Raw genomic sequence first — 25,163 nt, forward strand, 5'->3', positions numbered from 1 at the left:
AATCCCATAGGTAATGGGGAGCACTAGAATATTTTAGTACAGATATAAATCATTCTCCTAAATTCCTAAATGGTTTGGAAAAAAGAGGCAAATATAGAAAAATCAGTACAGAAGTCACTGAAACAGGTGTTTTGGTTGTTGTTAGAAGAGAGATTGAGCTAGGCTTGGCAAAAGTAACGAAAACGGATTTAGTTGCGGAAAACCCTACAGAAGGATAGATATTAACTAATATAGGTGAAGAGAAAGCAGTGAATTAAGGATAAATCAAAGAGTCAATCTAACTGGAAGAAAGGATAAGGCTGCAAATTTTACGAAGATGGAAATAGCTGGTCTTCAGATTTCTTTGGATTATTGCTATATCCTTCTAATCCCTTGTCAAAAGAAATTAAAATCTTTTTCATAAGTATAATATATGAAATAAGCAAAGGCTCTAAAAATACATTTGCTTTTTTTACAAAAAGTAGCAAACTCACTTTTTTTTTTTGCATTTTTTTTATTTTTATTTTGTCAATATACAATGTAGTTAGTTATTGTGTCCCATCACCAAAACCTCCCCCCCTCCCTCTCCCCCTCCCACCCAGATGTGTCCCCTCCATTTTCTCGTTGTAAGAGCTTCAAAAAAAAAAAAAAGTTGAGGTTGTTAAATCTTCCTCTCCCCCCCCTCACTCTTTTTTAAAATATTGTGAGATTAAGAAGTGCTTTTCCCCTCTGATTTGATTATTAAAGTACTATCTTTAAGGATACAGATGATTGCAGGATAAACGATTAGAAATTTTAATACCTGTATAAACCCTTTACTCTTTCTGTTAATGTCCTCAACACTGGCATTAATTAATTAAAAATAGCAGTAAGACAAGGTTCCTACCCTACAGAGATTACATGTAGTTGGGGAGCTACTCATTAAAAAATCACACCATGGAGATAACATGCCAGTTGGGCAGATAGTCAATAAACAATAGTCAATAAATATAACACTGGCTAACGACAAGAGCTTTAGAAACGAAACAGGTTAAAAAGAGAGAGTTGATAACAGGGAGAGAAGGGTACTTTGTAGGGAGGACAGGATGGGCTTCTCTGTAGAGATGGCATCTGATCAGAGACTTGATGGAAAAGGGGAGTGCATGAGAGTAGAACATTCTGCAGTGGAGTCAGTAATGGCAAAGGTCTCCAGAACCCTAATCTCAACGACACTCCTAGTGATTATTTTCATAAATCACTAACATATATAATTAGACTAATTATTCAATTACATGAATGTCTTTGGTGCTACGGTCACTACAAAATAAAAGTTGTTTAGTCACTAAGTTATTAGAACAGTAAGCTGTTCAGATTTATCAATCTCTCCTTAAATATTTACACATATAAAACTAAAATTTGAAATACACAAAAAATACATGAGATGAAATTAAACAAACATATCTGGAATGTAAAAACTAGTGAGATCAACAATGTGTCATGAAACTGGACAAATTTTAATACCACAACTAGCAAGACCTGACAGACTATTTAGAGATGTATAGATCAAATCATACTTGCTTAATGATTTAAGCAAGAAAATTAAAAGTTAAACTAGCAATTGCACTAAAACATACAAAATGTACCACTAGTTTTTTAAAATATGCATTGAAAGCATCTGTAATTTTAAAAGTAATTTAGACTGCATTAGACTGAAATAAAGGGACAAGTTCTATCTGAATTCCTCTCACTTGCCATGAAACAATCCCCAGGTGCTCTTTTTTAGAATCTGAGCATATATCATCCAAGTCAGTCGCTCAGACATGGTTAAAAGCTCTTATGTAATATTTTCATTTTTCTTCCTTGGACACAGAGAGAAGACAAAGTTAGTAGAAAAATGAATACACAAAGAGAAACAAACTACCCCACCTACATCCATAATAGCTGTCAAATAAACATGTAAATTAAAGCCTAACAATTAAGCAAACGGCTCTAATGGGGACATAACTATTACACTCCCAAGGAATTAGTGATGATTTATACACTTTTATTTTCTCATCTGTCTTTAAGAATTTTCTTCTGAATAAAGTCAAATGATATGATTAAAACTAAAAAAAAATTATTAAAAATGTTATCAAGGGAGTATAATTTTCAAAAATAATTACTTTAATGATGATTGTTACTAGTCAACTGACTCTTACTATGTAACAAGCACTGTGTTACCGGCTTTATGGATATATCTTTTCATTTCATGCTCAGGACCATCCAACTTTATGGCTGAAAAAAGTGCGGCTGTGAGAAGTTAAGCTGACTGAGTTTGCAAATTAAATGACAGGGCTAGAGTCTGAACCCAGGTCTGACTAACACCAAAGCCCGTGTCCTTAACCACTCTGCTTCCTGTCTATGGAAATGTCCTTAAAAAGAATAATTTGGCTTGAAAATCATTTAACTCTTTCTGTCTTGCCCAGGAGTTTGAACATTTCCATCTCATTTCCTTAAGATACCTCTAACTTTAGGTTTAAAATAAAGAATTAAAAGAAAAAGATTTCATATACAATGTGGTGAATATAACTCATATTCTTGAAAATTGCTGACAGAATAAATTTTAAATGTTCTCACCATGAAAAAATAAGCACAGGGCAGGCAGGTTAGCTCGATTAGTTAAAGCATGGTGTTGATAATAGCAAGGTCCAGAGTTCAATCCCTGTACCATCCAGCCACCAAAAAATAAATAAGTACAGTAGTCCCCCCTTATCAGCAGGAAAGATGTTCCAAGACCCACAGTGGATATCTGAAACCTCGGACAGTACCCTATCCCATATAGGAACCCCTACATAAACTATGTTTTTTCCTACACAATCACATTATATAGGGCAGGTGGTGTACACAGCATGGATACACTAGACAAAGGGACAATTTCTGTCCTGGACAGAAAGAGTGAGACCTTGTAAGATTTCATCACACCAACCAGAATGGCACACAATTTAAAACATATGATCTGTTTACTTCTGGAACTTTCCATTTAATATTTTTGGACCTTGGCTGATCACAGGTAACTGAAGCCACAGAAAGTAAAATCGAGGATGGGGGAACTACTGTATTTGAAGTAATGCATATGTAAATTAACTCAATTTAGCCATTCCAAAATGTATACATATTTCAAAACAACATGTTGTACATGATAAATATATACAATTTTACACATTTCACAATGTATACACATTTCAAAACATGTACAAAATATGTACAATTTAACACATTTCATAACATATACATATTTCAAAACATGTTGTATATGATAAATGAATAAATGAATGTTAAAAAAAAGTAATAGATTTCAAAGCTGAAAGAAACCTAAAGATGAGTTAGTGAGCCCAATATGTTGCTTAAAGACCCAGAGCAACCTGAAGACACAGCTGGCTGCAGCCCAGGTCTCCCAGTTCGGGTTCCCCCCACCAACTCAGCAGCAGCCATTACGACTGCTTGAGACGGACGACAGAGAAAGGGGTAGAGGTTGAGGGATGAGATGGAAATACTGCATTTTTTTTAATGGTTTAGTTCCACTCCGTATTTTAAATTTTTAATGTTTATTTTTCCTTCTTTCAATAATATCTCAACTCAAAACTAACCTTCTTTAGGGTTTTATCAATAGCTACAATAGACTGAGCATTACTGTGAGCTCACCAGCCACTCTCCTAAGCACATCACATGTAGTAAAGTATTACTCCTCCCAACAGTTCTATGAGGTAGGGTCTATTAACATTTTATTTTGCACTTAAGAAAACTGAGGCACAGAGAAGTTTCACAACTTTCCCAAGATCCCACAGCTATTAAGTGATAGAGCCAGGATGTGAATGCAGGCAGTCTGGCTCCAGAATTCATGTTCTTAAACCATGACACCCCTTTAAAAATTGAGTGGACAGGAGTCCTTCAAGGCTCACCTTAAAGAACACTCTCAAATGATTTCCTTAGTAATCAGATTTTTGTTCAAACAAATTTAACTTTTTTTCTTTAAGTTTGATAACTACATTCTTTCATCATAAAAGTGGTATAACCACATCACAAAAGATCTGGAAAACAGAGAAAATAAAATTTTACCTGTTGTCTCATTATTCCATGTAGTATATATAGTGTGTTTCCTTTCTGAATTTTATATGCATCTGTTTTTTAATTCTAACAGAGTATACACAATTCTATAGCATGTATTTTTAAAATTAATCTTATATAATAGAAGCCTTTCTCAGCTTGATGTCAGTCTTCATACTTCCAGTTCCTTGCCTTGGGAGGACTCAAATAAATTCCCAGTTTCTCATCTCTCTCCATGGTGCCCTCACTTCTACCACTTCTATTCTCCCTACACCCTGGACATCCTCTATAAGTGTGGCAGGGCCATGGAATGAGTGCAGCATGCACCTGGAGAGGTAGGGGAGGAAATGATTTACTTAACGTTACATTTCCAGGGCCTGGGAGCCTTTCAAGTTTTCTAGTTCATTATCCCCTTTAACAACTGATAAAACTGAGGCCAAGAAAGATATGGTAAGTTACCCAAGTTAGTGACAGAACTGAGACCCAAGCTACAGGTGTCTTAGCTCCTAAACTAGCACTCCTTCTACATAACTGTTACTATACCATCCTCCGACTAACCACAATTCAGCCACCTATATCAGAAGATAAACAAAATATAAATATTTTAAAATAAAGTTCAAAGTTTTTCTTTACCTCTCACAATGCTCAGGCATTAAACAAACCCAAGATTGTTGCATAATTCACTCACTACTAATATTTTCTAACTTCTAGGTGTGTGCAAAGGAATAAAAAGTACTACTATGTTTTTACACAGTATGAAGATTTTACAGTCAAGTTTGAACTGAGAAAATGAAACGATTCCATTTTAATTCTGTACATTAACTGTTTATAAAACTTTAGTATGTAGTATTCATAAATAGTTTTCACATGATTTTTAAAAATGTGCCCCAAATTAATTAAGATAACCTATGAATATATATGGACTGAGGTTTTTTTTTTTTTTTTTTAAAGAAAATAAAGAAAAAAGAAAATGAGCTCATATTTCACCTTTAATTATTTGGCCTAAAGTGTGTTTAAGATACTCAGGTACAATGCCAAAGGGTGTCTTAAAAAAAAAAAGGTATTTTATGTACGAAAAGTAGGAGAAGAAAATAATGCATGTCAAGATGCTACACTCCCGGAGAAGAATCTTGAGAGTAAAAGGGCGTTTAATGAAAAGCCGTAATTTGAGCTTAAAATTAAAGACAAACTAATTTATTATAGGAAAAACCACAGAAGTTCTGCAAAGGTATATAACAAGTTAAAACATTTGGTTTAATGACTATTAAAGCTATGTCTGAAAATGTGTCTTCCATTATGACATAATTTGTTATTAACCACTAGCAAATTAAAATTAAAATATAGCTCTTAAGGACTTAAATGAGCAAACAGAAAATAAAGTGTATTAAGGCATTTGGAAAAATAAAATTGGTTTTATGATATTCCTTTTATCACTCTAAATGCAATGTCTACATTAACTGTTTATAAAGTAACAAAGACAGACTTTTCTTCTGGAAGCTGTATTTGGGAAAAGAATCAATCATTTATTAAGAACCTAGCAAACACTTTGCCAGAAGTTTTGCCAAGGCTATGAGAAATAGGACTTCCGTGAAATCGGGACAGCCACACTGGGGCAAGTTCAACATGGGAATACAAACAGAACCTATAGGTAGGTTCAGGTGAAGGTCAGATGTCAAAATATGGTTATTTTAGACAAAGACATGTAGGAAAGTCATTCTAAAAGGTAAGTTGAAAATGAAAAATCAGTTTTCTCTGGGAAAGAACAGACTTGTCCTCTTTGTAAGGCCTGAACCTACCAAGCAAATTCTACCTTGACCTTAATAAGATTGTCCTTCCTTTGGTCATAAGACTGTCCCCTAAATTAGCTGAAGATGATAAACCTGAAATCATAAACAAAATAGTGCAATGTTATTAGAGTGCAGTAATTTCACTTTATGAGCAAATGCAATATTTGAATTTTAAGTGTATTACTGAAGTTTTCATAGGCATGCCACCCCAGCCCTTGGGTGCCTAGTGGGCCCTCCCTCTGGGGAATGAGGGGGTCACCAGAATACAGCTGGCTTGGCTTGGAGCTTATCCTGTTCTCCCTTACAGCAAGAGATGACCCAATGTCTTTTATATCTTTACGATGAAAATTAAACTGGAGAGTTATATTTGTGACAATTTAAAAATATATCAACCCATCCATTCATTAAACAGATGTGTAAATAGCTGAGTCTTACTCTATATAAAGAGAAATATGAAATTTATATGGCAGTGGTTTTTTCTAAAATGTTATCTTACCAATCTCAACTGTGACAAAACCATTCCATAATTATTTATTCATAAAACTTTTGTTCATTTTTTCCTACAAAAGTAATCAGTTGCATCAGACTTCTGATAGATTGAGATAATAATGTTTCCACATATTTGTGACAGCCAATTTAATTTTTTTCTTTCTCCTTTTCAGTTATATATTTAATTGTCATGATAGTCATTTGTTTTATTAGTTGCATTTTATTCTGCCTTTCTTTTGGTTAAGAAAATAACATTTGAATTAGAAAAATAATATTATTTAATAAAAACAAGCATAGTATTTCTAAGTTTTAAGTTAATGCTGTTACTTAGCCACTAGGCTATGCTAAAGTATAATCCATTTGTGCAAGAACACTTCTATATTCCAGCTACACAAAGAAAGCAGAAAAATAAATTCAAAAGCTGGATGTGAATCATTTCACCATTCGAAATCTACCTGGTAATTGTTTAACAGATTCATCTAAGAGTAGTTTCTGTAATTAGTTTATACAACATAATTCAAATGAATAAATAAACCCAACTTTTTGCTAAATATGTCTTGTGGTAATACCTAATTTGATTTTAAAAGGAGGGAATCATCATTATGCTTACTTTATCCAAATTAAATATCTATTTTCAATTGCATGTAGTTAATCCTACTTCAAAAAAACTATATAGTCATAAACTGGTTAGCTATTACAAACGTAAGCTTTAGGTAAGATATATTTTACTTTCTGCTTTAAAAAAAAGAGTATGCAACAGTTGAAAACCAAACACCTTTTATTTCAATTATTTTAGGAATTTTTTATAGTAAAATTATACTCTGTTCCCTATAAATCTTTTAAGTTTCAACTTATGAATGCAGCTTACTCTCGTTTTCATTACTTTTTCCTTTAAACCCTAAGGAGCACACTATTATCATGATTTATATTAATACTATCCTTGATTAAACATTATGTGAGGCATTAGAGATTCAAATAGGTCTATGAAACTTACAGAGCAGTTGGGAACTCATACAAAAATATAGATAATACTGACAGAAGTATTTAGGGACAATATAGGGGCCAAGTATAAATGATAAGTGAATAAAACAGAGAAAACATGTTAAAATAGTTCACGTGAGAGAGAGATAATTTTTGGCCACATTATTAAAAGAGATTAGGTTTTTACTACTTTAGTCCCAAAGGATTTCAACTTAAGTGCTCTGAAGATAGAAATGAATAAACCTCCAATTTATTGTTTAATCTACTTAATAACTCTATCTATAAAAGGAGTTTGTCATATTTTAAAGATAAATTAATCTTTTTCTAAACTTGGCTTCTCTCTTTTTAAATTATTAATTATTCATCTGTTAATTATTTATTATAGGATGAATTATTGACAGAACACAATCTACTCCCAAAGCAAAATGCTATTAATCTACTATTCCTGTTATATTATTGCTTTGGTGTATTACAGAGTACTTTGAAGAAAAAAGTTAGTTGACTTTCTTTCTCTTCTTAAATGTAATTAAGGGCAGCAAAATTCATTTACCTCAGAAAAAGGCAAATATAGTTGTACTGTGGTGAAACCTTGTTTTCCCATATATATCTATAAACAGGATTGATATCCAAAATATTTAAAACACAGGCACTGAGAAAACAGAACAGATGCTTGTGGAAAAGCACTTCTAACTGTCCCTGCCCACAGGGATCAATACCATTACAGAAATGCTGAAAACTTTTACTTCTGGTAGATTACTCTAATATTACTATTAAAATAGTTTTTACTGAGCCACTGTTATGAAATATCATATTCTTAAATAACACACTAGCTCAGCAGAACAGCATCAGAGATATTTTCAGTTCTAAAATTCCTTCACTTTGCATACCATGAACAGTAGAGATACCTTAATATCTGGAAATGCCTGTCAGTATCTCTAAGCAAGGGCAGATAATAATAGATGTGGCTGGGATATGAAGCATTCCTGGTCTGAATCCTTTAGTGAGTTCCTGAGATTTATGAGTTAAATTGAGAGACTATGATGCATCTTCTTTAGAATTCTCCTTCACCTGTAGTCTTGGGCAGAAGTCAATTGCAGGGCCACTCTGGGGCCTCTAATTTAGTCAAAGATGTGATAAAAACAAATTCCCCTTCAGTGCAAAGGAGTGATCTTCCTCCCAATCCCAAATCAATCCTTGTAAGGGAGCTAGATTGTCCCACCTGCCCTGGAATATTCTAAACCAAGAAACTGCCAGATTACAGCAAGGATTTCTTCCCACAGGCGCTAAATGCTGCAGAACTTGTCCTATGCCCAACTCCATGTTCAATCTTTGTTCCTGAGCCAATCTGAAGGCTCCAAGGGTATTCACTGTGGTGCTGACCATGAGTAAACTAAGAACTGTCTTGGTGTCGTGATACACAGGCTCCTGTTTTGTTTTGTTTTTTTAAGGAATTTATTTTTTAATTGAAACATTGATTGTACATATTTATGGGGTACAGAGTTATATTTCAATACACATGAACAATGTATGATGATCAAATCAGGGTAATTAGTATATTCATCATCGACTGTACATATTTATAGGGTACAGAGTTATATTTCAATGCATGTATACAATGTGTGATGATCACATCAGGGTAGCTAGCATATTCATTATCATAAACCTTAATCTTTTTTTTTTGTGATGAAAACATTTGATCTCTCTTCTAGCCATTTGAAAACATACGTTAAATTATTAATTATAGATGCCTACCTAGCATTACTCTACACTACTAGAACTTATTTTTCCTATCTAGCTATAATTTTATTGTGCCATTCATCAAAAGAAAAAGAGACTAAATACTAGTGGAGAAATAACTGCAGTTCCTGGAACATACTGTGTTCTTTTATATCTAACTCTAGACTTTACTAGTCTCTAAGCACTTTAGAGCACCTGCACTAACTCTCTAGTCTCAAAATGTTCCATGCCAGCTGCACGGAACTTACCATCAGCTGAAAGCCCTTCCAGGACTCCTGCCTTTGAATATGCTATGCCCTGAGATGGCAATGACCTTTCTCCCCACTGTCTACCTGCTGAATTCTTCCTCCAAGTTTCATGTCAAAATCCAGGTGTCTTGTGAGACTTCAGTTGATTATCCCCAGCTAAAACCAGGTATTCTTTCCACCAGGTTCTCATTTCTGTCTTAGAGCAATTATCACTCACAACTATAATTACTTGTATACAAGTCTGAATCCCTGACTAGCCAGTTCTACAGGCCTGCGATGGTATCTCATTAAGGGTTGTCCATGAATGAGAATTTTCATCAATATGTGCAACATATGCTTGCTTCATAAATTAACGGTGAGCAGGTAGACAGGTGAATGAAGGAACCCAAAACATTAAATCCCAGGAACTCCATCTGCATTATGAGCTGAGTCATAATTAGACTTTAGTTTGCATTACTACATTAAAGATGCCCTAATGTAGGCTACCCCAATTATGGTTCCCTTTCCCAGAGCCTGCCCTCTGAGATACATTCCCTTCAGTGAGGCCTGTTCTGACACTGCACACACTGCCCATCCAAACCAAGGAAGTGATACGGTCCTTAGTGCCATTGCAACTATAGGATATACACTTGGGTTGCCCCTGCCCAGACCCTGACTTTGTTTTCCCTAATGGTTGTCCAAAAAATCCTCCTTACCTATTGATTCATCAGTTATCTCCTACCTGATGATGGTGATTTAAAGTGCTCTAAAGTGCTTAGAGACTAGTAGAGTCTAGAGTTAGACATAAAAGAACACAGTATGTTCCAGGAACTGCAGTTATTTCTCCACTAGTATTTAGTCTCTTTTTCTTTTGATGAATGGCATAATAAAATTATAGCTGGATAGGAAAAATAAGTTCTAGTAGTGTACAGTAGTGCTAGGTAGGCATCTATGATTAATAATTTAACGTATGTTTTCAAATGGCTAGAAGAGAGGAGATCAAATGTTTTCATCACAAAAAGACCCCTCTCCTTACAGGAATACACTTTCTTAGACTGCTGTTTGTTGCTAAACTCAGTGTAAGCCATATTAGCAACTGCTTTTCTCCTTATTAAGAAAAATGGTCACATTCTTTTCTAATGGCTAACACCCCATGCTGAGATTGGACTGGAGTAAAAGTGTTAATCTGAGAAAGACCTAGATTTTTGAAAAGTCATTTTATCGTATTCAAGAGTTCAGATCTACTTCCTCACCAGCTACAAGAGAAAAAAAAAAAAAAGACCTTGGCAGAGATGAAGGCTGACTCTGACACACGGCAATCCCTGGGATACACTCACACACTCTTACCTCTCCTGTCAAAACAGCCTTCTAGGTTATACTTGACTCATCTTTTAGCTTTTATATGTTTTATGTAATTTTCAGTATTTCTGAGGATCTGAATACTAGGCTTATTTCAACTATTACTTATTTTGAAAACTATTTCTTAGAAGTTATCTTCATACATCAGCATTTTTTATTACTATGACTGATGTGCAATACCAAAGACTATCAAACCAATATTTTGTCAGCTGCAAACAATTTTATTAACTAAGTATCCATGTGTCTAGCTATAAAGGTGTCTATGGGTCTAAAAAATTAAGGAAAACAACCTATGTAGGTCAAGTTTTTTGAGAAAACTCCATGTGAAAACCTGATACACTGGTTTTCCCACTAAACTGACAAAAAATATACCTTGAAATTTGTGGAATATACTATAAAGCATATGTACCTCACAGGGCCTGGTTTTCCAAAGCATTGCAGTTTCAAATATTGACCTTGTGGAGGACTGGAAACTTTCCTCAGGCTATAAAGTCTCTGGTGTAAGATAAAGATTTGTGGCACAGCACGGTTGCTGGCTCAAGACAGACTTGTTACTGATTGTTATGTAAAGATACTGAGAAATTGCTGTAAGATCACTTAATTGTCTAATGGAATGTCATTTGACTTGTTTCACTGAAAGTGTACCAGCCTATATTGTTAAGCTATAACCCCACCTATGTTCTCTTCCTGTAACTTCCTGGTCTGGAAAATAAATGCAGGAAGAGAATCCCAATTCAGGGTTAATTTCCCAAGGAAGGGATGCCTCCTGCTTGAGGGTTCCAGGGGAGATTAACCACTTCGGGGCTTCTCACTGCTCAGAAGAAATGGGCTTTGAATAATGCTTTGTGGCTCCATCACCCAGGGGAAGTGGGGTGACAAATCCATGGGGAGCAAAGCAATAGAAATTAAATCCAATAACTCAGGGGGAAAACATCTCAAATACACACTTACCCACTATGCTTCATATGTGGTGGCTTATCCATTCGCACTGCCAGTTTGATTTTTAAGTCAGAGTCCTGGCTATTTTTTGGAACTACCATTCGGTGTAATTCAGCTGACTTGGAGCTATTAGAAGTTGGGTATAATATCACCTGTAAGAAACAAAAACAAAACATTTAAGTGCATGAAACAGAGTGTCTATGGATTGGAACTGAAATACTTTCTCTGTGTTTTCCTGTTTGAAAAGAAGGCATCAATGCCCACATATATCTAGTAAACTATTTGACTCCCACTCACTACAGTAGATGGATTTTCAATACAGACTCATTTATTTTTTGACAAATAGGTGTTTTCATATTATCACATAATGAGTTTTCTTCCAGTGTCACTTCATAATGAATTAATAGCACAACAAGCTGCAGTTGAATCGACAGTTGAAAAATACATAATGGACACATAATTTCAAGAATACTCTACACTCCTCAGGGCAAAGAAGTTCAGAAAGAAATCTTGAAGATTATACATAACATGCTTAAAAAGCAAAACCAATTATTTGAAGCAGCACAAACATGCCTCATGTTTTAATATTTTCATTATAAAATAGTATTAAAGGAAATCAACTCAATTAGGGATGGAAAAGGTTGACCACAGCACATTTTCTGCTATAGATCAATACCAAAGAAGAATTTTTTTCCTGACTACATGTTTTCAAAACTATAAAGATGATATTGAAATGACTGAAACAAAGTAATTATTTTTAATAAAACTGCAAAATTACTAAGTGATTATTTTATAACACTTTACTTCAGAAAGACAACCCAGGAAAGAAAAGCCTATTCTTCAGATGTAGGTGCCATATAGGTAAAACAATGAATTTTCCTCTCTTTAGTCTATCATGACATCTTTTAGACAAGACCTAGAGCCAAGCCTTCATGGGTATTTTAAATTGGGAGTACTTTAGCCTGAAAGACACAACAAATATACTTAAAGAGAGATGCATTATATTTGTCATTATTATTTTAAAACAAGTGAAAAATAAATAAATCTGAAGTTTAGATGTGAATAAAAGAATTATAAACACACTAATGTATGCTAAAATGTTTTTAAAGCATATATGGTAACTGAATTTGTCATGCTCACCCCTACCCCCAAAATCTTCATTTTCATTTGTAGGTGGAAATATTCACTATTTTTTTTGGTAACTGGCCAGTGCAGGCATCCAAACCTGTGACCTTGGTTTTATAACACTGAGCTCCAGCCAACTGAGCTAACCAAACTGTGGTATATATATAGAGAGAGACACAACGGAATACTACTCAGCTATTTAAAAAAAATGATATCCTATCATTTGTAGCAACATGGATGGAACTAGAAACCATCATGTTAAATGAAGTAGGTCAGGCACAAAAAGACAAATACTACATGATCTCACTCATATGTGGAATATAAAACAAAAAAAGTGGTTCTCTTGGAGTAAAGAGTAGAATAATGGTTACCAGAGGAAAGGGAGGGGTGGAGGAGGACAAGTGGTAGACTAATGGGTACAAAACTATGCTGTCTACCCTAAGTGAATCACTGTGCAGTATATACATGTATTGAAACAACATTCTGTATCCCATAAATATGTACAAATGAATGTTAAAATTTAAAAGAAGATAAATTATAGATTAAAAAATTTTAAAAAATGGATATTCACCAAGAAATCGTTAAGCAAGGTTCTTCTTCTCTCTAGGAAAGACAACAGTCATAAAAACTTCTAAAACTATTCTCAACTTACAAGTTGTTAAATGTACCTACTATTTTGAGACTTTTCTCAAGCCTATCATGAAAGCTATAGCTATGTTGCGTCCAGCATATCTATATACTCAAACACACAAAGGACATCCAAGAACAGACTAAATGGCATTTGTGATGGTTTCCAAATTATGATCATACTCTAGAATTAATCTATTTTGACTGCTAAAATATCTAGTGGGATATTTTACAGATTCTTAAATAATAGTAAAGAAAAATATGTTGATAGTTTTGGGCTCAAACCAGTAGATAAGGAAATGTCATTATCAACTTAGAAGGGGATTCCAAAAATGAATCAAAGACTGAGTGATATCGTTTGCAGCTATAGCTGCTGTTTTCCTAGCAAGTCTGGAAAGCTGCTTTCTCTTTCCCCTACCTATCCTCTCCACCCCCCTGCCTTTTTTTCAAATTTGTTTTGGCATGAGCCACCTACAGACTTTATTCCTTTTTAATTCTTCCATCTATGTTTATAAAAATTGGTATTTTTCCAAACTCTAAAAGTCTTATACAGGAAGAGAAAATTTAAATTAAAACTTCTGACATTCTCTAAATGTCAACAAGAGGTCCCCAAAATAACTAATTACAGCTGTTCCACAAGTTAAGGATCATCCCAACATCGAATACCATCATTTCTGCCACATTTTATTTTTCTGATGGGTTTTTCTGACTGAAGTCAGTAGAAGGACTTTATTGCTCAGCTCTGTTTAATTAAACAAACATTTGAGTGCTCACTATGTGGGGACACACAAAGAAAAAGGACATGGCTGGCTCAGCCCCCTCAAGAAGCACACAGTCTTTTACAATCAGAACTCCCAGCTCTGATAATATCAGTTCTTCACATTGCCCTTCAATCTCTAGAGCGTGCAGTGTGGTTTCTTGATTTTGTTAATCTCTGAGTTTATTCACCATCATATGTTTGGCTTTTCTGTGCTATCATACGTGTAGCTAACTCCCTGTGTTAAGTTCCCTCCATCTGAAAAACCTGAAATTGTCTCTGTTACCCTGGACATCCTGACTGATAAAGGTATGAACGCTGGCACGTGTAACAAATGGAGGCCCACAGATATAAAATCTACTACATCTCTACGAGAACTTCATTGGCAAATAAGCCCCAAACGTAGTCTTAAAAATGGTCTGGAAAATAGTTTTCAGGTTCCCAAATTGCACAAGCAGAAATTGATCACTTAGCCATAGATGAGAACAGATGAGGAATTAGCTTCCAATGTGTAGAGCCCAAAGGGCCACGGAGAATATAGAACAAAGGAGTTCTTTTCAGATACACAATACAGGTCTAATCAAGAGATCTTGAATGCTTTCAAGAGGTCTTCACGGTGCATGCCTGACAGGATTTCATTATTGTCAGTGAACAATTATTGCTGTGTGTTTCCCATTTTTTCTTTTCTCAAATTAACTGTAGCTCTCCTGTCTCTGCCCACTATTGTATATTGGGTTATGCTAGGGCAGGATGGTAAGGGAGGGCAGAGGAGTGGAGAGTTAACATGAACTTCAGTTCATAGGCTACCAGGCAAAAACAGCCATAGCTAAACCTGATGTAGATGTTGGAAAGGATGTAAGGACGAAATGAGACTCCAGGCTGTTTCCCTTGAGTTGTGAATGTGTTCTACGTGTGGGAGGAAGGGTAACAAAACTACTTGGTTGCTATAGGAGTAAACTATGGCAGATAGTGTAACTGTCCACCAGGACTCATGCTTTCATTAGTATCGTACGACTGCTGGTATGCAGCTAGTAAGCCAAGGACTATGCTTCCTAGCTCTTCCTGCATCTCAGTAGGGACATGTGAAAATTCTAGGTGATGGAGTATCAGAGAAGTGACGTGTCACTTTGGGAAAAGGTAATTAAGATGTAGGAATGCCTTCCTCATCCCTCTTATTCCTCTGACAGCCAAAAACTGAGAATGGCAATGGCATAGGAAATGAGAGAGCCCTAAAATGGAAGAAACCAGGGCCCTGAATTATCACGTGGAAGAAAGCCAGACTTCCATCAGGCCATAGTAAACTGTTATACAGGTGATACTGTTTTGAACTACTGAAATGTTGTCACTTGTTTGTTACAGCATTTAGTAGTATCCTAACTAGTATACTAACACGGTGTTTTGCTTCAAAAGTCTTTCACAAGTAAACGAGTGCTAATGGGTTTGTTCTTCACGATAAGCAGCTCCACTTCAATAGAATTCAGCTCATGTGCAGTGAGGTGTGTCTGATGTTGATGGTCACAATGATTAAAATATTTGAAGATATTTTATTAAGGATCCTTTTGTATCCTAAGTTCACATGTAAATTAAATTGTAGCTCTATACAAAATAGCTAACTTATGTTATTTAGCAAAATTACTTTGTTCTTTGCTGTTCACTTCTCTTAACCTTTCTACATACATTTCTGCTTCTAGTTTATTTCTGTCACCAACACTTTAAATGTCTTGACAGCTAGCAGCACAGAATAAAAGTACGATTTCTTATCTTAAATATAAAGTCAATGTATCTTTTTCATATCAAAATGTCAACACATTACTTGCCATCTTTCTTAAGGTGTAAAGAAAAACACAAAATGAATTTTTTTGTTTAAAATAGTCAAATTTAACATACAGGAAGAAGAACTCAAACTTAAAAAAACTATAAAATATATATGTACATACGGATATGCTTAGAATAATATGGGATTCAGAAGGATCTTTCTCTTAAAATATATTTATAGAAGATGGAAACTCTACATTGTTTCTCTTCCATTAAGATACCTTGATTAAAGCCAACCTACATTCATTAATGTGTACAAGCGGTTTTCAAAAAGTTCATAGAAAGACTGGTATCTTTTAATTCTATTTTCAGAAACTTTTTGAAGTATCCTTGTATATCACATTAGTTGAACTTCGTGACCTATGAATTTAAGACCATCTAAATTTCTAAACTCGATTTCAATAAACACCTGAATAATTAAAACCAAAACAAAACAAAAACACTAGGGAAAATAATGCTAAGAAAAAAAAAATAGGCCCTGGGGCTAGATAAACAATTTACTGCCTTTTCCCATAAACATTTCTTCAACTAAATGAAGACAACATCCACATGACCACAATATAATTGCACTGTATCTTACAGTAAAAGAGATACATATTTGGTATGACTGTAGCTTAAAGATGGATGTAATCAGCAATTCTTGAACGGGACAGGCTTTATAGAGAAATTACTGTTTCATTTGTGCATCTGAAAGAAAACATAGATGTACAAGGCAGACACGGGAGGGGACAGAAAATAAAGACATGGGGCTGTTGGAACCAAATACTTTAATGGTGACACCCTAGCAAAAGGCACTCAATCCTGATGCTGACATTCTTGCCACCACCCTAGGTCTGCCCTTTCCCACATGGTTGTTCAGCTTTCTCTGTTCCCTGCACCCGCCCTCCATCAGTTTCCACTGCTTGCCACCAAAAGAACTTCATGCAATACAAATGCTCATTACATTTTCTGCCATGTCATTCTCTTTATGTCCCCAAAAGCTAAGGAGAGAACCCTGTGGAGCATCAAATTTTAAGAGAGAGAGAAGGGAAGAAAAGTCTGTAATTGAGACCAGAGGCCAAGAAGGTAGAAGAAAACCCAGAAGAGCGTGACACACCAAATTCAAGGGGAGAGTGTTTCAGGGAGGAGGAAGTGGCCATCAGTAACAAATGATCAAAAAGTCAAGCATGGTAAGGCTTGAAAGGCTCTTGCTTGGTTGAAAACAGAAAAGTCAGCAATCTCAGCAAGAGAAAGTTTAGGTGAGGCCAGACAGCAATAGTTTGAGGGACAAATTCACTCTGAGGAACGGAGGAGGACTTCACGTAAGTCTTAAGTGAGCAAGATCAGGCAAGCTGGGCAAGATCACTTCTGCTAGACAGGACACTGTGCAAAGTCAGGAAGAATGAGGACATAACCAGGTAATCTGAAGAGGAAACAGGAAGGCTGTGCTTGCGGATGAGACCAGAAAGGGAGACCAGGGATACACTGTAAAAATGTGTTTTGCTAAAGAGTTTGCATGTTATCCTCTAGGTAACATGTAGTCAAAAGATGATTTTAAGCCAGGGAATGACAATCAAATTTTCATGCCCTTGAGTAAAGAATAATCTTCCTCTCTCCAGCTGTATACAATCCCAGAGAGGAGTCGCATGACTCAGAGTGTGGTGAGGTGTTCTCACCTCCAACCAAGAGATGAACTGGACTTAAAAACACATCATTAAAACAGAGTGAAAAGGGACTGCAAATACTTTCAGCTGAAATCATGTTTCAATTTTTTATGATAAGTCCTTCTTGCTGACAAACAGATGTCCCTGAGACAAGAAATATTTTAAGCAAATGCCTGAGGGAACATCTCTTCACATAAGTAGAGCCTATCTCTATGAGAAACCTTGACTTTTCGGGTTCCGTTGACATTTCTCTGTCTTTTTCATCCAACTGACAGAGATTTTATAGTTTAGCAAAGATTCATAATGACTGTTCCTTGTGAACCTTTCAAGTAACTTCTTGAGAGCTTAGGAACTGGAGATAGTATATACTGAGAAAGGACTACCTGAATTTTCTTCATTTCAGTAAATATTTATTTAGCAGATGTTAATAACTAGCGTATATTTGCTTTAATATCAGAAGCCTTATAGTGTGCAGAGAAGATGAATCAGATGATTTTTCTGAGAAATTTCCATTTTTACATTTTTCACTGTTTTAATACGCCTGAGGCTGCTTAGTCTAAATTACCTCTCCTTTAATATCACTGCTTCCTCTCCTACTTAGTTGAAACAAAGAGCACCTGCTTACTCTCACTAACACAATGTTCTTTGTATACTGAAAGATCAGCATTAAGTCTTCTGCCGACCTTATTGTCTGTGGGCTAAATCCAGCTCCCTTTATTTTCAAAACTGGAAAGAATGCTGGAATTTACAATATGGAATTGATCAAACTTCCAACCTCTTACCAGATATGTACTCGACCTAACAGAGAAGCACATCTCCTTTCCTCTTTACAGTACATTTTTTCTTCACAAGAAAGAACTTTTAATAAGTAAATAATCAGAGTAAAGAAGAAAAAAAAGTATCATTTTAAGTATATACCTTTTCCTGACATTAGCTTGTTAAAAGACAGAGATTAAAAGCTCTGTTATTTGTATGATGGGGGGCGGGGTGTCGAGGATAGGGCAAAGAAAAGAAAAATAAGATGTGTGAATTATTCCCACATTTTTTTCTAACATCTCTACTTAATAATGAACTTTTATGTGAAGGGGCATTTGGCATGCACTGAGCAGAGGACGCTCCCTGAGGGAAGGAGCTATTTTGTGGTGGACAAGGTAATTCATCACAGTACATAGGGTAAGTAAAGCCAGTATCTTTAAGCCATTCTTCTTTTGAAAATAAATTATACATATTTAAGGTGTACAGCATGATGTTTTGATATACATATACACAGTGAACTGATTACTACAGTCAAGCTAACTAACATATCCATCTCTTCACACTGTCACCATCTTTCTTTCTTAAATCTAAGCCATTCTTAACCACGGTTCCCTTCACATCCTATTGTAGACACTAAGGATTTGTTGGTTGGTTGGAAAGATGGATGAATGAATAGATGTTTAGAAATTAGAAATAAAAGTGCAAATCTAAAATTGATACTTCCATGAGGTGAAAAGAGAAAAAGGTTTGACCACTAAAGTACTGCCAAAAGTTGATAAGAGAAAATGATGGTACTAAATTCTAGAAATTCATGTCATTTATTTGCCACTTGCTAAAGATATATAAAACTCTCATCTTTCCATTTCTGGAATATGATAAGTAGAAAATACTGGCCTCCAAAATATGCCCACATCCTAACCCCCAGAACCTGAATATGTAACCTTAAATGGCAAAGGGGAATTAAGGTAGCAGGCTGCTAAACAGGAGATTATCTTATACTAACCAGGTGGTCCCAATGTAATCACAACGGTTCTTAAATATGGAAGAGGAAGGTAGAAAAGCCAGTGTTGGAGTGGTATGATGTAAAAACATGACCAGCCATTGCTGGCTTCATAAATGAAAAGGGGGTCATGAGCCAAAAAATATAGGCAGCCTCTAGAAGGTAGAAAAGCCCCCCCCCCCCCAAAAAAAATGGATCCTCCTAGAGTCTCTAGAAAGGAATACAACCCTGCCAACACTCTGATTTTAGCCCACAGAGATCTATTTTAGACTTTTGACCTTCAGAACTGTAAGATAATAAATATATGTTGTTTTATGCTACTAAGTTTTTGATAATTTGTTATAGCAGCAACAAGAAACTAATGCATAGACAATAAAAGCTGAAGTTTCATCATAAAACTAAATTTACCTTTTAAATTTCCTCTGCTGAATGTGTGATTCAAAGATATTTTTACATGCAGATTTCTATCATTAGCTTTGTCTGGTTATTTTGTGTGTGTGTGTGTGCACTTATTTCTCTCACATTCTTGAAACATTTTGCTTGTATGAAATATCTTTTAAAATATGCAGTTTTCTCTCACTTTGTATTAGTTAATATAGTTAAAGCAAAGTTCTGACTTTTCCTATAATAAATCAAAAAAATTTTAAAACAGGATTAACAATGAGGATTTTGTTTACTAGAGAGAGGACAACCATGCTTATATTTGAAGCAAATTTCAAGTTTCATACACCCAAATGATTAAGGATTATTTCTTCTAATTCAAAGCCTTTCATGAAAATTCTGAAAGACATAAATCAAATTTGTCAATCACCGTATTTTTCATGGCTCTACTAAGAGTAATGGCCTTTATTCATCTTTGTATATCACTTTTATTGCTTGTAAAGTATAGGTTTTATACTTCTCCTTGGATTGAGCAATATACTCCAACACTGCTACATCTGAGTTTTCTAAGACATCTCTCCACAGGAAAGCATCATTATTATTCTTGATCTATTCTCCTCAGCCATAAATTATGAATAGTAGTGACCTTTATATTTCCTTACCAATGCAGTTTCTCTTACAGGACACTGCACTAGTAGCTTTATCATGTTTCTTTTTACTAGTCTGGTTATAATAATGCCTGCCATTTATGGAGAACCTTGTAACTGAGTGTCTCAAAGTGCTTTATGAAGTTTATATTAATTTCACATCACCCTGGAAAGGGAGGCATTATCTTGTTATGTAAATAACTTGACACTGAAGTTAAATGAATATCTAAGGAAAATTACTTCAAGATAACAATAGACACTTTCAGTTTTACATCTCCTCCTCAATCTGACACATTACTCCCTTAATTATTCCACAAACATTTTAACAATGACCTCAGCTTTGTTCTCACTCTTTGGTTGTTAAATACTGTGAGAATTCTTAGAGCCGAGTCAATTCCTGTCAACCCATAATACATGATGGTAGTATGGAAAGGAGGGAAGTACATATAATGTTTGAACTTAGACTACTTCAGCTGTATCCTTAAACTGAAGAGCGTGGAACATACAATTACAGCAAAATATTTTGGAACTGACTAGTTAATTTATAGACTCAGATAAATGTTGGTATTTATACTGAAAATCAACTACCATGCTGAAGAGTGAAGATAAATTCGTATTCTTTATTTGAATAAGAAATCTATGCAAGGTCTAACAACCACAACTAAACAATTTGCCAAAATAATAAGACTAATGAAAACCTTCCCAATTTGTCATTTTATATGAATGCGAACTAGTCAGTAGTCTCTTAAATAATGGGAAAGGAAGACTGACAGGAGAGTATGAAGTGGGAAATGTCTATGATACATTTTCGTACGCTCAAAAGAATCAAGTGCATTCAGAAAAATATGTGCTAAGATGGGAGGGTGGTGGGGGATAAAGGTCAGGGCAGGGGGAGACTTGTGGGCAGAGGAAGAGCAGTTAAGTGACTTATGCATGGCCTCATGGCTACTATGGCAGAGTCAGTGCCAGAATTAATGTCTCTTGGAAACAGGTTTTAAGCTCTTCAGTTTGTCATTGTGAACCAACTAATTGGAATCTTGCACCTTTGACCTAAGGACTTTATTTTTGACTCAAACAAACCAGCAGGGAATAAAAGTACTTAGTCTTAGCTTTTCTGTACTACTACTAAAGGAAATAGAGGCTAATATTCCCCAACCGCCGTGCCCCCCTTGACAAATAAAAACTATATATATTCACGGTACACAACATGATGTTTTGATATTCACCTAACATAGTTATTATTTTCTTTTTGTGGTGACAACATTTAAGATCTACTCTCCTAGCAATATTCAAGTACATGTTATTATTAACTACAGTCACCATACTGTACAATAGATCTCTGGAACTTATTCATTCTAACTGAAACTTGGTATCCCTTGACCAACATCTTCCCATTCCCCCACCCCTCCAAGCCTATGTCCCTGGCAACTACCACTCTACTCTCTGATTCTATGAATCTGACGTTTTTAGATTCTACAGATGAATGACATCATGTGGTATCAGTCTTTCTGTGCCTAGATTATTTCACTTAGCATAATATTCTCCAGGTTCATCCATATTGTTTCAAGTGACAGGATTTCCTTCCTTTTTAAGGCTGAATAATATTCCACTGTATATATGAAAAAATGCTAAACATCACTCATCATCAGGGAAATGCAAAATCAAAACCACAATGAGACATCACCTCACACCTGTCAGAATGGCTATTATCAAAAAAACAAAAGATAACAAGTGTTGGTGAGGATATGGAGCAAAGGGAACCTTTGTAGTCTGTTGGTGGGAATGTAATTACTGACATAAATTATGGAAAATGGTATGAAGGTTCCTCAAAAAACTAAAAGTAGAACTATCATATGATCCAGCAATTCTACTTCTGAGTATATACCCAAAGGAAATGAAATCAATATGTTGAAGATGTATCTGTACTCCCATTTTTATTGAAGTATAATTCACAATGTTCAAGACATGAAATTGACATAAGTGTCCATTGACGAATGAATGGATAAAATGAGGTAGATATTCTTAAAGTGGTTTTGGATAGCTCCAAAATACACGGAAATTTCTTTTATTTATGCAGTAACTAAAAGAAGGGCTTAGTAATGGACTTGAGGATGTTCCAACCTGCTTCTGTCTATTATAAGTAGGAGGTAGACTAAACATACTAAAACTTCACTCTTGCTGTAGGATCCAAATTATATATCATTCTATAATTGTTGTTAAGTTTAGTGCTTGGTTAGGGATCTCAAGCATTCAAACAAAAGTGACTCATTCTACTTTCTACTATAACTTTGCACAGGAAAAATGAAACCAATTAGGCAAACTTCAGGATATGTATTCATTTGTTCATCCATCTTCACAATATTAATTGGACATATACTGAGAGTCAGAAACTGCTAGGCAGATGCTGTTGCTGAAATGGATGATATGGCCTAGGCCTTGCTCTCAAAGGGATAACAAAGATACCACTATGAATTCGAAGAATTCACTTTGCCTCTCTGTGCCACAGTTTCCAAATTCCACTAACCAATAAAACAGAAATGGCCTGAAGCAACAATTGGTTTTGTTTCTTAATTATAGATAAAATATCAATTATATAAAAACTAAAATAAGCCATCTAGTAGACTTTCAAAATTCAGCTGAACATAAAACAAGTTTAATTTACTTAAGAAGTACATTTTGCAGCTAACTCAGTCACATCAGTACCTTGAGAGATAAGTAACCTCAAATTATCTACTATCCCACCCCTACCTCCTTGGCTTTTAATATTTCTGTGAAGAAAGCCTCTGACTATTTTGGCTAGGTTATTTGTTTTACTTGTGGTCCTAGAGGTTATAGAAGCACTGACTTTGGATTTCCACACACATACAAGACATTCCTGCCCACTTACTCAATATCCTCTTTTTCCTTCCTAAAAGATTCCTGATTTTGTTCAAAGCAATGATAAGGTGAGAAAAAGATAAAATCTCCTAAGCCTTTCTTCTACCTAAAAATAACAATGTAATACTAGTTTAAAAGATAATTGACCATTTAAACAAATGTAAAAACAATGTAGTGTGGGTTTATAACATGTGTAAATGTAAAATGTATGACAACAATAACTCAAATGTTGGGAGGGGAGAAATGAAGGTATAATATTATAGGTTCTTAAACTATACATTAAATGTTATAATATTACTTGAGGTTAGACTGCAATGAGTTAAAAAGCAACACCTAAAACAGTTGTTAATAAGAAGAAAAAAATGCAATCCAAAAAATATTTAATCAAAAAGGAGCAAAAAAAGAGAAAAAAAGGAAATAAAGAACAGATGAGGCAAAGAAAAATAAATAGCTAAATGTCAATTTAAACTTAACAATATCAATAGTCATACCAAAATATAGTCTAAATACCCCAATTAAAAGGCAGAGATTATCAAATTAGAAAAAAAGAAAGATCCAATCATTTTCTGCTTCAATAAACACATTTTAAATGTAAAGAAACAAATAGATTAAAGGATGAAAACAGATAATAATATGCTAACACGAGTCTAAGGACAGCTGGGGTGGCTAAGATAAAGATTTTTAAAGCAAAGTATATTGCCAGTGATAGAGAGGGTCATTTTATAATGACAAAGGGGTCAATTAATGAAGAGGGAATAGTGATCCTAGATATTTATGTACTTTATAACAGATCTTCAAGATACATGAAGCAAAAAAATGATTAAAAAAATCCAAAATTATAGTTGATGATTTCAATACTAATCTCTCAAAAACTGATAGAAAAGTACACAGAAAAACAGTAGAGATACAGAAGATTTGAACAGCAACTTTAACTACTTAATATTTATAAAACACTCTACTGAAGCATGAAAGAATACAGTCTTTTTAAGTGCATATGGGCCATACTCTGAGCTATAAATCAAACCTCAATTCATTTTGAAAGGATTAAAGTCATAACATTTTTCCTAAGCACAATAGAATTCAATTAGAAATCAATGACAAGAGAACTCTGGAAAACCCTCAAATGTTTGGATACTACATAATATATTTCTAATAACCCATGGGTCAAAGAATATACCAAAACGAAAGTTAGAGAGCATTTTGAATAGGATGGAAATGAGAAGGAAAAAAGACAAAAATTTGTGGGATGCTAATCAAGTAAAATTTGGTGGTGGGTATGGGATTTATAGCACTAAATGTCTATTTTAGAAAAAAAGTATTTTTCAAGTCAATGACTTGCAGCTTTTACATTGAAAAATAGAAAAAGAATCAAATATTAAACCCAAAGTAAATAAAAGAAATAATAAAGATCAGAGCCAAAATAAATTAAATAAAAATCAGCAGGCAGAATTTTGTCTGATGAAGATGATCTACCAAAAGCCTCCAGCTAACAAAATACTAAATGGTGAAAGAATGCTTTCCACCATAAGCTCAAGACAAGGGTGTCCACTTTTCACCACTCCTATTCAACCCTGTATTGGGATTCTAGCCAGAGCAATAAGCAGCAAACAGAAATAAAGACTTGCTTTCTAGATTAGAAAGGGAAAAGTAAAACTGTCATTTTTGCTTACAACAATACTGTCTATGAAGAAAATAAATCTATAAAAGTTCTCCTAGATATAGTGAGTTTAGCTAGGTTTCAGAATATAAGACCAATATAAAAACTTAATTGTGTTTCAATACACTAGCCATATCTAAATTAAAAAACTGAATAAAAATATCATTTAGAATAGCAGAAAATATAATATAATAAATCTGGCAAAAAAAACAGAAGACCTGTACCCTACGAACTGTAAGACACTGCTACAAAAAATTAAATAAGACCTGAATTAATGAGGAGATTTACTGTGTTTGTGAGTTGGAAAACTCAATATTG

General features: G+C 34.7%; 1 protein-coding gene across 10 annotated transcripts in view; it reads right to left on the reverse strand.

The window, feature by feature from the left end:
- Positions 1-25,163, reverse strand: part of CADPS2 (Ca++-dependent secretion activator 2) — a 506,787-nt gene that overhangs the window by 222,618 nt on the left and 259,006 nt on the right. For all 10 annotated transcript variants that reach the window (XM_008587894.1, XM_008587876.1, XM_008587886.1 and 7 more), the window contains one exon: positions 11,573-11,712. In XM_008587894.1, the coding sequence (XP_008586116.1) occupies positions 11,573-11,712 (140 nt within the window). The remainder of the gene's footprint in view (positions 1-11,572; positions 11,713-25,163) is intronic.

This window comes from Galeopterus variegatus, unplaced genomic scaffold, assembly GCF_000696425.1.
Source record: "Galeopterus variegatus unplaced genomic scaffold, G_variegatus-3.0.2 Scaffold120, whole genome shotgun sequence".
Taxonomy (NCBI): domain Eukaryota; kingdom Metazoa; phylum Chordata; class Mammalia; order Dermoptera; family Cynocephalidae; genus Galeopterus; species Galeopterus variegatus.